Source organism: Gnatocerus cornutus, chromosome 2 (genome assembly GCF_029298725.1).
Source record: "Gnatocerus cornutus isolate USDA-ARS CGAHR chromosome 2, icGnaCorn1.1, whole genome shotgun sequence".
In the NCBI taxonomy this organism is placed as follows: Eukaryota; Metazoa; Arthropoda; class Insecta; order Coleoptera; family Tenebrionidae; genus Gnatocerus; species Gnatocerus cornutus.
Genome location: NC_142234.1, coordinates 13,425,951 through 13,438,927, shown reverse-complemented (window position 1 = coordinate 13,438,927; position 12,977 = coordinate 13,425,951). Strand labels below are relative to the sequence as shown.

Sequence of the window (12,977 nt, the reverse complement as noted above, 5' to 3'; positions counted from 1 at the left end):
AAAGTTTGCTTGGATATCGGTCCTAATTACCACAGGTGTTCAACGAAAACATGAAATCCAGCAGACTTATTTTAAAAAATTCATTTCAGAAGTTTGTTGCTCAACGTTAATTAAGCCTGAAACTGATTCGGCTTCAGATGTAAAATTGCTGCAAGGATTTTTTACGCAATTAACTCTTTCAGTTCGTGCTTAAATTTCAACTGTACGAAAAAACATCTTGTAATATTTCTACAAAAGGAAAAACGCCGGGTTCCATCCCACATCGTTTCTTTATAAATATTTAAGACGTGAGCCCCCGAAGGCAACTACCTTTAAATAATGAACTCTACCTGAAAAAATATGTAAATGTGTCGCAATAGAAGCTATAAAAATGAATTTTCTGATACTCCCTTTTTATAAAAAAAGGTAGAATTGAACTGTATTCTGATAATAACAGATTTAAAAAGCAAACAGCGATTGAGATCAATTTTAGAAACTATACTATTGCACAGTAGAATTTTTTGTAGCAATTTTTAACTGCTATCACTGCACTTTTCCACTTTTTTGTAAAAATGAGTCAACGTCAGAGAACACAGTTGCACTTGAGAACAAAACTACAAAACCCGCATCCAAGTATGAAGAAGTGTCTAGACCGGCGGCGGTGAACAAATTACGCGATGAACTGTTCAATACCACTTTGAAACGAAAACAAGGTATCGGCAAAGTCCTTTGTAAGAAAACTCTCAGCTCCTCTTCTCGACTACAATCCTTCGTCGATATTTAGGAATCACAGGGTCCATCCTTTTTCTAAAAATAAGTAATCCAATTTATTGAAATTGCTCTCGTACTATCTGGAACAAACGTTCCAAACCTCAACAAAACACACGAATTAAACTGTACAAACGCAATCTTAACTTTATAAAGTTGAAGAGGTTCGATTGTTGGTGAAACCGATGCAGCTGTGCTCACTCAGGACAAAACAAGGCACTTCTATCTACAATTTAATTAAAGGTGAATATTGAATTAGTAATTATGACTAGAGATTGGTTTTGATCATGTAATCAGAGAGAATATTGAAACAAACACCCCAAAGATAGCCGGACCAAAAATTCTGGTGTAAATTTTCGAGTCGGACTCGTTTGCTAATTATCCTCGAACACCCATTAAACCATTCCTTTTCAAATATTTGCTGGAATTAAATGAAGTAGGAGCGAGTGCAGTCCATCCGGAGGCAAACTTCGCTCAAGTTTGTCGAAAGTATTAGCACCAAGCACTTTCAGTCCAGGAAACAGAAGAAAAGCCGGAAACCGTGGAAATGCGTGAAAAACTAACAATAAACCTCAAGCTGTGATGTCGCGCGAACCGGCAAAAACACCGCAAACGCCCTCCGAAGAAAAAAGATTTTATTATTTCGTTTTTTTTTGCTCTTCTTGTTTGCAGGAAGACTGAATTCATTGTGTGCGCTTCATTTAGATTCCAATTCTTTCAGTTGTTTTGCTTTTTTGTCTTCTTGCGTTAGTAATGATCCAGACGGAACGCACTCACCTAAATATTGGCTGCAGTCACTGAACCGCACCATCCTAATAGAGTTATCGAAAAAAGGATAACAGAGATTTCGTGGTGCGTCAGCGTAATAAGGGTTGGCGGTTAATTTTATTTTAGTGCGTGGAGACAAAGGTGACAACTTTTAGACGAAAAATTCTACACCGCTTGTCAGGACAGTATCATTAAAAATATGTGTCGCAGTTTTTTGAGAAATTCAATCTAAATTAATCCATTTAGCTGTTTGCAAACAAAATAATGCGAAGTTCTGATTGACACTAACTTTTAATTTAGGCTAATGGAAAAATTCATTTGGCTTTTAGCAATTAAAAGGTAAAAGCCAAAAACAACATTTGGAATTGCGCTGCGGTTACATTTAACTTTAAAAAGAGTTAATTATATTCCAGACTTTAAACTATATAGAATACTTTTATTTATAAGCCAAATGAGACTCAAAAGGTGGACGCAACACAAACTCGTCTCAAGATCTGTTAAGCAAACAAGAAATTTACAAACAGCTGTTTCCACTGAATAAAAATCCGAGCGACGATATTGAAAACAGAACAAAAATCTCCGAATGCAGCTTCTATAAAACTGTAGAGATTTCCTACCTAGTAAGCAATTTGCCAATACACCTGTTCTGTTTATTCCTTTGAAATCGGTTTGTACCAATTAAGCAAACGTTTGACAAAAACTAGCAAAATTAAATTAAGTAAATAGAAGCAGAATTTAAAAATTAGATGATGCACCGTAAATTATTGAGGACTGTTATATGATGATGATGGAAACGCCAGCGGGTATATTAATTGGTGGCTTTAGAGTTTTAGAAGCACAAAGGGAATAGATTATCAAGCTCTTTTTTGTGTCACCGCATTGTAGATTAAACTTCAAAACTGTTAAAAAATTGAATCGTAAAATTTTGGGAAAAGGCGGTTTGAGACTGTATTCTTCTCTGTATTTTTCCCGGATTATCGACAGACCGTCCACAATATTCAAATATTTATTCATCAGAAAATACAATCGGAAAATGGCGCGGTCTCTGGATATTCCGCTCACGTATGAAGGTCTTATTTTTTCATCCTCCTTCGATTTAGCAATCTATTCTGTTTTTATCGCGCAATTTGTGTGTCCAATATCGGGCCGGCACGTCTTCCTTGTCTTTTCCCGCTATTTTAACCCGACTATATCCTTTTCTCATAGCACCTACCGATATATTCATCTTCCTTTATCGTGGTTTTTATTGGGCTCGTTTTTTACTGATATCCTTGATTACATTTCGTTCACTCGAGACCAAGATTCTGGTTCAGCTGATGCATTTTTTACACCTACTAACGACATGAGCTATCCATTGCAATTAAGGAAGTAATTAACAGACGGTCTCAAATCGAATTTTCTTAAGCGAAAGTTTAAATGGCAGAAACAGCACAAATTTAACTTTACCGAACGCTAAAATGAATTTTAGGATTAAGACAAATTTAATTGCTCTGGGGAAAAAAGCTGGAACAATTAAAATGATCCTAATTCGATTTTAAAAGTTGTCGGGACTTTTGCCTTTTTTCTTGCATTATCAAAATTAAGCAATATTGTGAAGGTCGGAACAGTCTCGAGATCAATTAAAATTTCATTAGCATAAATAGGGATATAATCAAATTTTTACAAAGATTCAGTTGTACGGGTTTTCCGTGATCCTACTAATTTATTGCTGTTTGATGGAATTTCTAACCAATGACCATGACGTGTCGATTAAAAAATGATGTCCTCCCTACAGTGTGAGCGAGCAAACTCATTATTCCATGTAGATCAGCCATAAATATTGATACAAAAATTTCAATACTTTTGTTTACGACAGGCCCGCAATTTATGGCGTACACTTTATGACAAGGAAACATTCTGACGGCCGTGTCATAACCGGAACCGGAAAAAACTGAATCATACGGATAATAAAAAGCGACAAGGGCACTTTTCCTTTCAGCGGCATTCACAAAGAATAGCCATTTCACTTAAAACCTTCTGAATGGATCTGCCGACGTAATTGGGCTCCAAATTAAAGTATAGGACCCGGAATGGTCCGGTAGGTGAGTTAAGTCACCGGGGACTTAGTCCGGAGGGCTATTGTTGACTTCAATCAGATTGCATGTGCACGTATATTGCTCCTTTCAGATGGAAGAATTGGGTTAGGACTGATTGGGCCCATCGGCCTGCGCTCTTATTAGCCTTTTACATGAAATTACAGCAAACGGTGCTAATGAAGAAGTCGCTCGGGGGGGTGAATTTGATCGAAGCGATTCTTTCCTTTTCGACGTTTAATCTCCGGAGTCTGATTACGTGCGCGCCAAAAATAACTGGTTTTGTAGTGGATATCTTCATCTGGGATTGATCGCTCAGCAGTATTTTCCAATGACGTAGGTGTCATTTCCTTAACAATGAAAAGGGTTTAAGTGCAGCTGCAAGATTACTTCAGCCAATAACTGCATGGACATTGAGTTTGCGATTTACCCATTGCTATTTTACGATGCAACTATAGATTAAACGCCAACATATTACTTCGTTTTATGGGACGCTTTAATGAGGTGCTTTGCTATGAATTTTAAACGTGGAATTATTCCACCGAAATAGATATTTCACTCGTTTAATTAGCCTTTTCGAGCGCTATTAAAAATATTCCATGCACTCTATATTTTAAATATCCCCTTTTGCAATTTATGTTAATGTGATTACTAAAATGCATTGATCTGGTAGGTGCTTTTATCCTCAGTAAAACGCCCATCTGGATAAATGTCTACTATTTCTAAAACTGATTTGGTGGATGCGCCGGGTTTGTAGAAATTAACAAATATTTTCTATGTTCGAATGCTTTGTTCTCTCAGACAGAAGGACTTCCTTCAAACTTTGCAACGATATGTCTAATCGAAATTTCCGTTGCAGCTGATTCAGTTTGTAGGTTACAATGCAGTAATTTCTAGCAACATGCGTTTTCAATTCATTGAATAGAACTGTGATATTTGCGGTACTGTTTTCATAATAATACTGATTATCTCTTGTTCTGTATGTTTCATTTACTAATTACATGGGAACTGCAACATTGTGGTGACGATTAATATGTATAACATAAATCTCAAAGAAATAGAAAAAAAATAACTATGGGACCCTGTGCTATGTTGTTGAGTCATGTTAGAATATTTTAGCTACCTCCGAAATGAACATAGACATTCCTTTTTTGCATAACTTTAGGCTAACATAATGTGGAGGATTCTGAACATGGTGGTCTGTGATGTAAACATCCCATTAAATTAGAACGGAAAATGTAAACAGCGCACAACTTGAGCTTTGCCTCATGTATGTTTAGGTTTTTGTTCATTTATCTTAGAAATAAGTCATAGCTCTAAAATTCCGCATACAGTTACTAATAAGACCCGGCATTTATCACAACTTTACATTAGCACGTTTAACAATTGTGCTGATCTGTATTTATGCCTGATCTTGCAGGAAAGTTAGTTTCCCATAATGATCACCCACTTTATGTTAAATCTTTCGAACAAGCTACCCCCAAGCAGTAAAACCTTTAATGCAAGTGTACTCCTGCTAATGACCACTGCAAAATACGTCCGTAATGGAATATTGACCTTACCCGACTATAAAGGTGTCCCCATTTGGGTATTTATACAAGACTTAGGTTAATTACTTACTCAGCAGTGAAAATAGAGTTTTGTTGTTTAAGTGGAAGCGCTGAAAGCTAAAAAAGGAATTGTTATTGTGGATAAAGTGCATGGATAGCGACGCTGTGTAAATGATCTTCACGTATACGGCCTTGCGAACGCTTGTACATGTAATAATATACTTGGTCCACAATGGGGAGGATATTAGCTTTGCATGGAAAAGCCGCAGTGTAAAAAAAGAGCGAAAACGTGCCTCCACCAAAGAATCGAATCTAATAACATGTAGGCGCACAATATGCTGAACCTAATCTTGACAGAAATTGTAATGCTTTACGTACCCAGACATTCAAGCTTCGTATTATTTCATCGGTCTTGCGCCAAATTTCCACTGATTCTGTTCGATCCATCCTACTTAGTTCTACATGCCGCTTGAAACTGAAAATTTTAGATTTTCTCAATTAACAATCTTACCCGGAAAATTTTACCCTAATTGAACTTCCTTTTACATTAATAAAGTGTACTAAAATCTCTTAATTTATTTAGTATCGCAGAAATAATTTATTTAAAAATTCCGATGTACTCTGTTTATTCTGCAACATAATTAAAATGTAAAGAGCAATTGGTATTTTAATCAAGTTTTTAATTTTTGTTCGAGTTAATTTTCGTGGTTTGCTCATTTCAGCCAGACTAGGTCATAATACAATCATAAATTTTAGACAATGCTTTGTGAGAAAAGATGTCAAATTCCTGCTGCTCTGCCGTCATGAAAACCGATTAAAACTGGCATAACATAAACGTAATATAAAACAAGCTTCATAGCTTGTAAAAATATTCCTCCCGCGTAAAATCTAATCCTTTCCATTGGCCGTAGCACCATCCAGTGTCGTAACTCTCTCATAAAAATTACAATTTCATGTGAAATCGTAAAAATGCACATGCATGGTGCCGATATTATCTAGGCTATCTCCATGATTTGTTAGCACTTGGCCGTTTTATACGTGTACATAATTATTGTAGCCGTGTTGTTAAAATACGGAAATTAAGGCGGATTCAGAATGGGCGCTTTCGACTCTAATATAAACGAAATAACTGCGTCAGTGTTTAATTGCGGCCGACGCCACATCCACTCCTACCCTAATAAAATGCAATGCCCTTGTCAAATATTTAACCCCTAAATATGTGTCACAACAAGATAAAATGTTCAGGGCTGCGCCGTGGGTCATGTTTAATGACCCATGTTTACATTGTTAGCTTAAACTGATTCGATGGCAAATACGACCCAGTTATCGTCTTTCATAATTAGCGTTCGAATTAAATAGGGGCGAGATGAAATTTTGACGTTGGGTTGACTATTATTAAATTTAAAAATTGATGGGCCTTTATTAAAAATTATGGAGGCCGAGAACGAGTTGACTAATAATTATCACATCGATTTTTACATCACTGGTGATTCTACAATGTCAATAAAGTCGGGAGCGATGATGTAAAATTGAAGGGGTTGCTCAATTTGGGCGGTTGTATTAATAGATTTTGCGAAAATCTTTCTCTTTTGCGACGTTAGATTGACGTTCTACCGCGAGTTTGAGACGAGAATTGGCTTTGTTTTAACATTCTTTTTGAAAGACAAGAATTTATTGATTTTTATTTATTCACTCTTGTTCTCAATAAATTTTTATCAAAGCACATTTTCAATGCAGTTTCACGTGAATTATTAATTTAGCAAACCATACAAAATTGATACCGATTCACACGTCCACGTACACGACAAATTCTTACAATGTGTGCTTTTACTTCGTAAATTTAATTAAAATTCATGAACGCCAGATATCTTTAATTTCTCGTAAGTGTCACGTAATTAGTTTGTTCACCGTCTATCAGCAACGCAAAGAGCTTTAAAGTCGCTTAATATAAGCAAACTCATAAACAATTTCGACGTCATTCTGGATTTTATGACGACTGCTAACTTATAAGTAACATTCTGGAGAATTACGTGTGCATATATATTAATTCATTATCGTCGCAAATGGGATTAATAACCACACAGTTGGGCATTAATGTGGATTGTTTATGATAATCAAATGAAACGCCAGTTCTCTCAAGGGTTGTAAATTGATAAACGTAGACTGAAACCGTAAAATAAGAGTAAACAAGAATATTAGAAATGCACTTCCTGCAAATGAAAAGATAATAACTACACATGATATGATTAAAACTTTTGACTTTTGAAATAAGCTAAATATCGTATGTCATGTTTCTGTTCAAATTACGAAAGTATACTACGGTCAGTACTTGGGATAAAACACAAAAGCTAAAAATGAATAAATGTGGCATTTACATTTATTATTAATATTGTGTGATTCATTAAATCTCCATTCGCAGTTGTCTTTGAAAAAAAAATTCATGTCGTAACTAACACCATTACACTAGTTTCGGCTTAATATTTGCGAGATTTGCTAGTTATCAAACAAGAAGTCAACGCACGTCCAAAATACACGGCCTACCCAGAATGGAAATTTAATGAATCACACGATACAAAAACGGAAGGAGAACTGGATATTTCGGACTTTTATGAGTAGATTTATTTCCGCAAGGCAAAAAACACGTGGACTTAAATCCTATGTTAATAAGTCACAAATTAGGAATCCCTAAAAATATTAAATCATATTTTCTATAGGGAATGGAAGGATATTGCGAAACTTATTGTTATCGCACAATTGTAACCCTTTAGAACGGCAAGACAGATAAAAATCCCCGCTAAAGAAATCATGCTTTTACTGAAATCTTTTTCTCTTTTTGTTTTAATAACCACATTCTAAAAACGGTGTTCGTTTCCCCCTATAAAAAAATTAATTCAACCGAATAACCCCACGGCGCACATAAAATAAATTGTGTAAACTGGTGTGAAATGTGTGTTTTTGTTTGGAGATAGGATCAGGCTGTTGTCTGATTAGGAGTGGAGCTTAGTTATTCCTCGTATCCTGTAAAAAAATAGCTTCTCATTTTACGTGCTCCCATAAGGCTAGTCGTCGTTCACGCCGTAACTGATACGGCCTCCATAAGCCTTCCAAGCGAGAAAAGCAAGTGTCCATTTCGTTTAAAGCTCGCATCCTGACTGTCCAGATATAAATCTAAGGACGTCTTGGCTCGTACCGTCCTCCTACCGGATAAGCCTCTGGATGCCGGACTCAATTTCCTCTTGACCCTGAATGATGGAAGTCGTTCCAGACGCCCGGAGATGGAGGAATGGAGTGTTTGTGCATGCCTATATCTTCATTCAAGAAGAGGGAGCAAAGGATATTGATGAGGAAAATGACAAATCAATTGTTGGTTTAAGAGAGCAAAACACCTGAGACAAAGTCGTAAAACTTACGTAACCAGTAGTGACACTGTACTCTATTTGTATTCGTTGAAGCGGCAAGAGCATATAATTTTTGTGCATGCTGTATGTTACACACGTATCTAGGACTTTCAAAGTATCTTAGTGTACTCAATTTGATATCTTAGAAATTGCACGTCGACTACGAGGGAAATATATGAAAAATGAAACGACGAAAACCCAAACGTCAATATTTCAAAGGATTTCTTGCATCTGACATTGAGGATAAGAGTGTTGCAACAAGTGGCTTATGCTTTTCCGATAATAACAATGCAATCATCCCATAGTTCTTGTTCAAATGATTTCTATATTTAATAACAATGCAATGAAATTTTATTTTGTACGTTCTCCTACGACTTTGCCGTACATTTAAGAAAATCACACTTTCCACTTCTGTTTCTACACTAATTGAATGTCAAGTTGCATTTTGATAAAAGGAGAAACATATAAACGTTATTATTTCCATGGAACATTTCTCGTGTCATATTGTAGCTACTAAAAATAAATCTTTATTTTTATATTAAAATGGTAACTGCTGCAAAAGCAACAGTACAACAAACATTGTTACATGATATAGGCTTAATCTTCTCGTTCTTAAATTTAGAATTTACGAATATGAATTTTCCATTTTATAATTCTAACAATTTAAACGCTAAATAATGAAATTTAAGAACAATACTAATTTCGAGATTTTGCAACGAGAGACAAATTGCAAATAATAATATTTTACGCACTACTCGTCGATTTTGCACGAGTAAGAAACAAGATTTTTTCTACAATCGCCGCAAGTTACAAAATTTAACAATAAATACTTCAAGTGACAGCTCTGACAATTACTTTGAAAATGACACTTTATTTGACAGAATATCCGCAGTTTTGGGTGCGAAATCAATCATAAAAAATCTGAGTTTTTACTCAGATTCAACGGTTGAAATTTAAAAAATCGGCGTTATATTATGGTGGACACAGAATCTTGGACAGTACTTTCCTGTCATTTCAAAAAGTCTTGATGTAATCCTAGCTTTATTGTCATTATGATTGACGTTAATACAAAAGTCAAACAAATTTTAAAAACGTATTTCTGCGATATGCCACCAATAACAATTGATGTGCCGCCACAAGGAAGCCAGAATTGGTTTTGCCCTACAACACTTGGTCACTGCGAAGAGTTTTGGAGTCGAGTGGTTTTATTATTGCTAAAATGTCAAAATGACAATTGAATCAAAAATTAAAAGTTTGGTTATAAACAAACGTCCTCCGTAAAGCCTGGTTTAGAAACTTTGACAATCAAATGACAATTCTGTTCAAGATTCTGTGACCACCATTGTATGTTTTAAAATCTATCAATTTCTGTCAAAATGACATACTTTTACGCATTCTTATGTCACTTTTACGCACTTTGGTCTCAAACAATGTTATTTCGAAATTAAAATAACAATCGAAATGTCTTTATCTAGCGATTGTTAAAAAACATTTTTTTTAAATTTCTATCAAATTCTGTATATGTTCTTATCTGATAATAACTGTAACTAAAAACTGATATTTGCTGACCAGACTTTTTTCCACACGCTTTTAACAATCGTAGGCCAAAATTTGTAGAAAAACAAAGAAAAATTTTCGAAATTTTCATCACCAAAAAACCTAAAAAAGTTTAAATCGGGTTGTCTAGTGTAATACTGTTATATTTTCGGACACCGACAATGGATTTTAATTTGAAATAAAAATTCCCGAATAAAACCCGATTCCTTCTAAATGTCATGGGTACAAATTTTAAAATGGGCTTGGACCAAAATGTTTAATTGTTATTGTAACCATTCGTCTCTAGAGGTCTTTGTTTGTATTGTTGATTAAATAAAATTGTTGCAACACTCCGGGTGTTCCGAAACTTGCTTCATTAATTCATTATTAGATAGTTTTTTTGTTGCGAAAAGATTTTTATTCGCAGAAACAGTTTTCGCCTGCATAGAAATAATCATCTCCGCTTTGCTGATTATCACCGCTCGGATGAACACCTCATTTGGAAGAAAAATTGTATTCAAACTACAGTTTTCGCTTAAGCACTTCGTTTACAAATTTGTAATTGTATATCGCATCAAAGAACAATAATTTTCCTTTTCAGTTGTTTTCTTTAATGAAAAATCGTCGAGCGCGCCTGCATCAAAGAGTGGTAATTATCCATTGCATCATGTTATCTGTCTGTTTTTAACAATAGATTAGGGGATCTCGAGAAGTTTATTAGGAAAAATTGGATGCGATTTTATGATTCTCTTGATACATTTATTTAATAGAACTGTCAGCCGGGAAATCCACAATAGAAACCGATACAATGGAAAAACTATAACTGACGTCGGACTCGTACGAGTTGGACAAAACCAATCATGCTATTGCCAGTGAAAATAAAGTCTCGTCTATGTGAAAGACTCCGTGACATTAAAACAAAACCACTGTAGGAAAGTTTACTGCCAAAATAAAAGAACGCGACAGCTACTGCCATCCGACCTATTAAATTTATTAAAACGGAACAACACGAATGTCACTTTGTAGCAAATTTCTCCGATTTTTTGTTTGGTATTTCCCTTCATGCGACGTAAACAAGGCGCGAAATGCGGCTTAACATAAATCCATCCAAAGCACATCGCTCCAGGTCGCAGGACTTGTCCATGCATTATGTAACTGGATACCGATCGTGTTATTAGAATACCAATGTTCAACACGAATTAATCTCAGCGATGAACGCACTGAACTTCACCGATCTCCAATTTGTGGAATGTGAATTCCGACAGAAAAACCACCGTCTTGATTCATGTTCGACGGCTTTATAAATGTGTGTTTAACCTCGTAAAATGGGTTTTACATGAAAAACAGTTATTGCCTGAAAATTTTGTGTTGCCAAGGAGGATTAAGATTGCTATTTATTGCCACCGTCTTGCTACGTCTTTAATAAAATCTGGAATTTGATGCTCCTTGAAATTATTCAACGCTCGGCTGATTTACGACTAGCAAGTAACAAAAGTTAGATACCACAGAAAAAAACGAGCAAAAAGGACCAGGAAAACACTGTCATGTTGTTGGTAGGTAAAACAGACAGTGCCGCTGCTCATTAAGTGCACTGAAGCTGTCAACTAAAGTTACAACCAAATGAGAATGTTAGCAACATTGTTTATTATGGGAAAACTTGGCGTAATGTCGTCAAGGTACAGGAACACCTGAACAAACTTTATAGGTCTTCGATAAGACGATATACTGTCTCTATTTTATTAATTTCAGGTGTCTACCGTCCAAACCGTAAAGTGTTCAAGTTTAACCATTTTATCTATTCTTGATAATTACGAGGATTTGTTCAACCCTCTAATTCGAATCAGTGTTAAGTAGAAATTACCACCAACTCCCGTCTGCCTTAATTAAGTAAATATTAACAATGTATTTCGTTGTTCTAAATGCGCATCGTCATCCACATCTTGGCGTCATAACATTCAAGTTTTATCGACTCAGCACTCTGGAGAAACTTTGTACTAATACATTTACCACTCATTCAATTCCTGTTTTAATGAAAATTGCCAACATTTCAATATTCCCCGACGTATAAAAAACGATCCGGAAATTTCCTTTCCAAAAGAGCAACGATTGATTGAATTCCCACACAAAAAAATCATTCAGCTGCGATTTTTTTCGAGCCATTTAGTTTTTCAGCCGCGCTCGCTTTGTGTTAAGGGTTAATTCCAAAACATTTAAGAAAGGAGTTTCGATTCCACACGATTTGAAAATTGTATTACCGCATATTTTGTTGTAATTTTATTAAATCTGTTCGCTTTATTCCAGCTTCTTATTCAGCACGGAGCGTTGGAAGCGATGGTACCGGTACGGGGATATCCGAACTGAAGTTGACACTTACAAGAGGTGATCTCAACGCCCGTTTTGAATGCAAAGTGGAGAGCCAAGCTTTGGACGAACCGATCACCCGAGGAGTTACTCTTCCTGTTAAAGGTAGGCTTGTGTACATATGAAAAAGTACGCTAATTGAGTTCTCATCTCTGCGTGTTCGCCTGCTTCGTTCTATTTTTTTTTCTATATGTTTCGATTGAAATATCGTCGTTATAAATGGGAATCTCAAGCGAGGCGAAGTTGGCCTATTTTTATCGTTTTTGAGCTAGAAACGAGACGTTAAGGTAAACGCAAAACTTCATAATTCGGTTAGAAATTTTGACACCCTAAATTTTATCGGTTTTAGTGGCTACTGTTATCGCTCAATTACGCCTGTGCCGTTCACATGACCGCCTGTCTAGTGGAAGAGCTACTGCTTTTAAAAGCTCGTTCACGAGTTCCTTTAGAATTTAATAATTTCATTAATGTCCCAAGTAGCACAGTATTATTGCCGAAATGTTTCGTTATTGTTCTATAAAGTTAAAGGATATGTACAGGAAACT

At 35.7% G+C, this 12,977-nt stretch overlaps 1 protein-coding gene across 3 annotated transcripts in view; it reads left to right on the top strand.

Annotated features, from left to right (window-relative positions):
• The window catches only part of nrm (neuromusculin), a 176,618-nt gene that overhangs the window by 148,267 nt on the left and 15,374 nt on the right, over positions 1–12,977 (top strand). For all 3 annotated transcript variants that reach the window (XM_088031039.1, XM_088031036.1, XM_088031037.1), the window contains exon 5: positions 12,373–12,537. In XM_088031039.1, the coding sequence (XP_087887165.1) occupies positions 12,373–12,537 (165 nt within the window). The remainder of the gene's footprint in view (positions 1–12,372; positions 12,538–12,977) is intronic.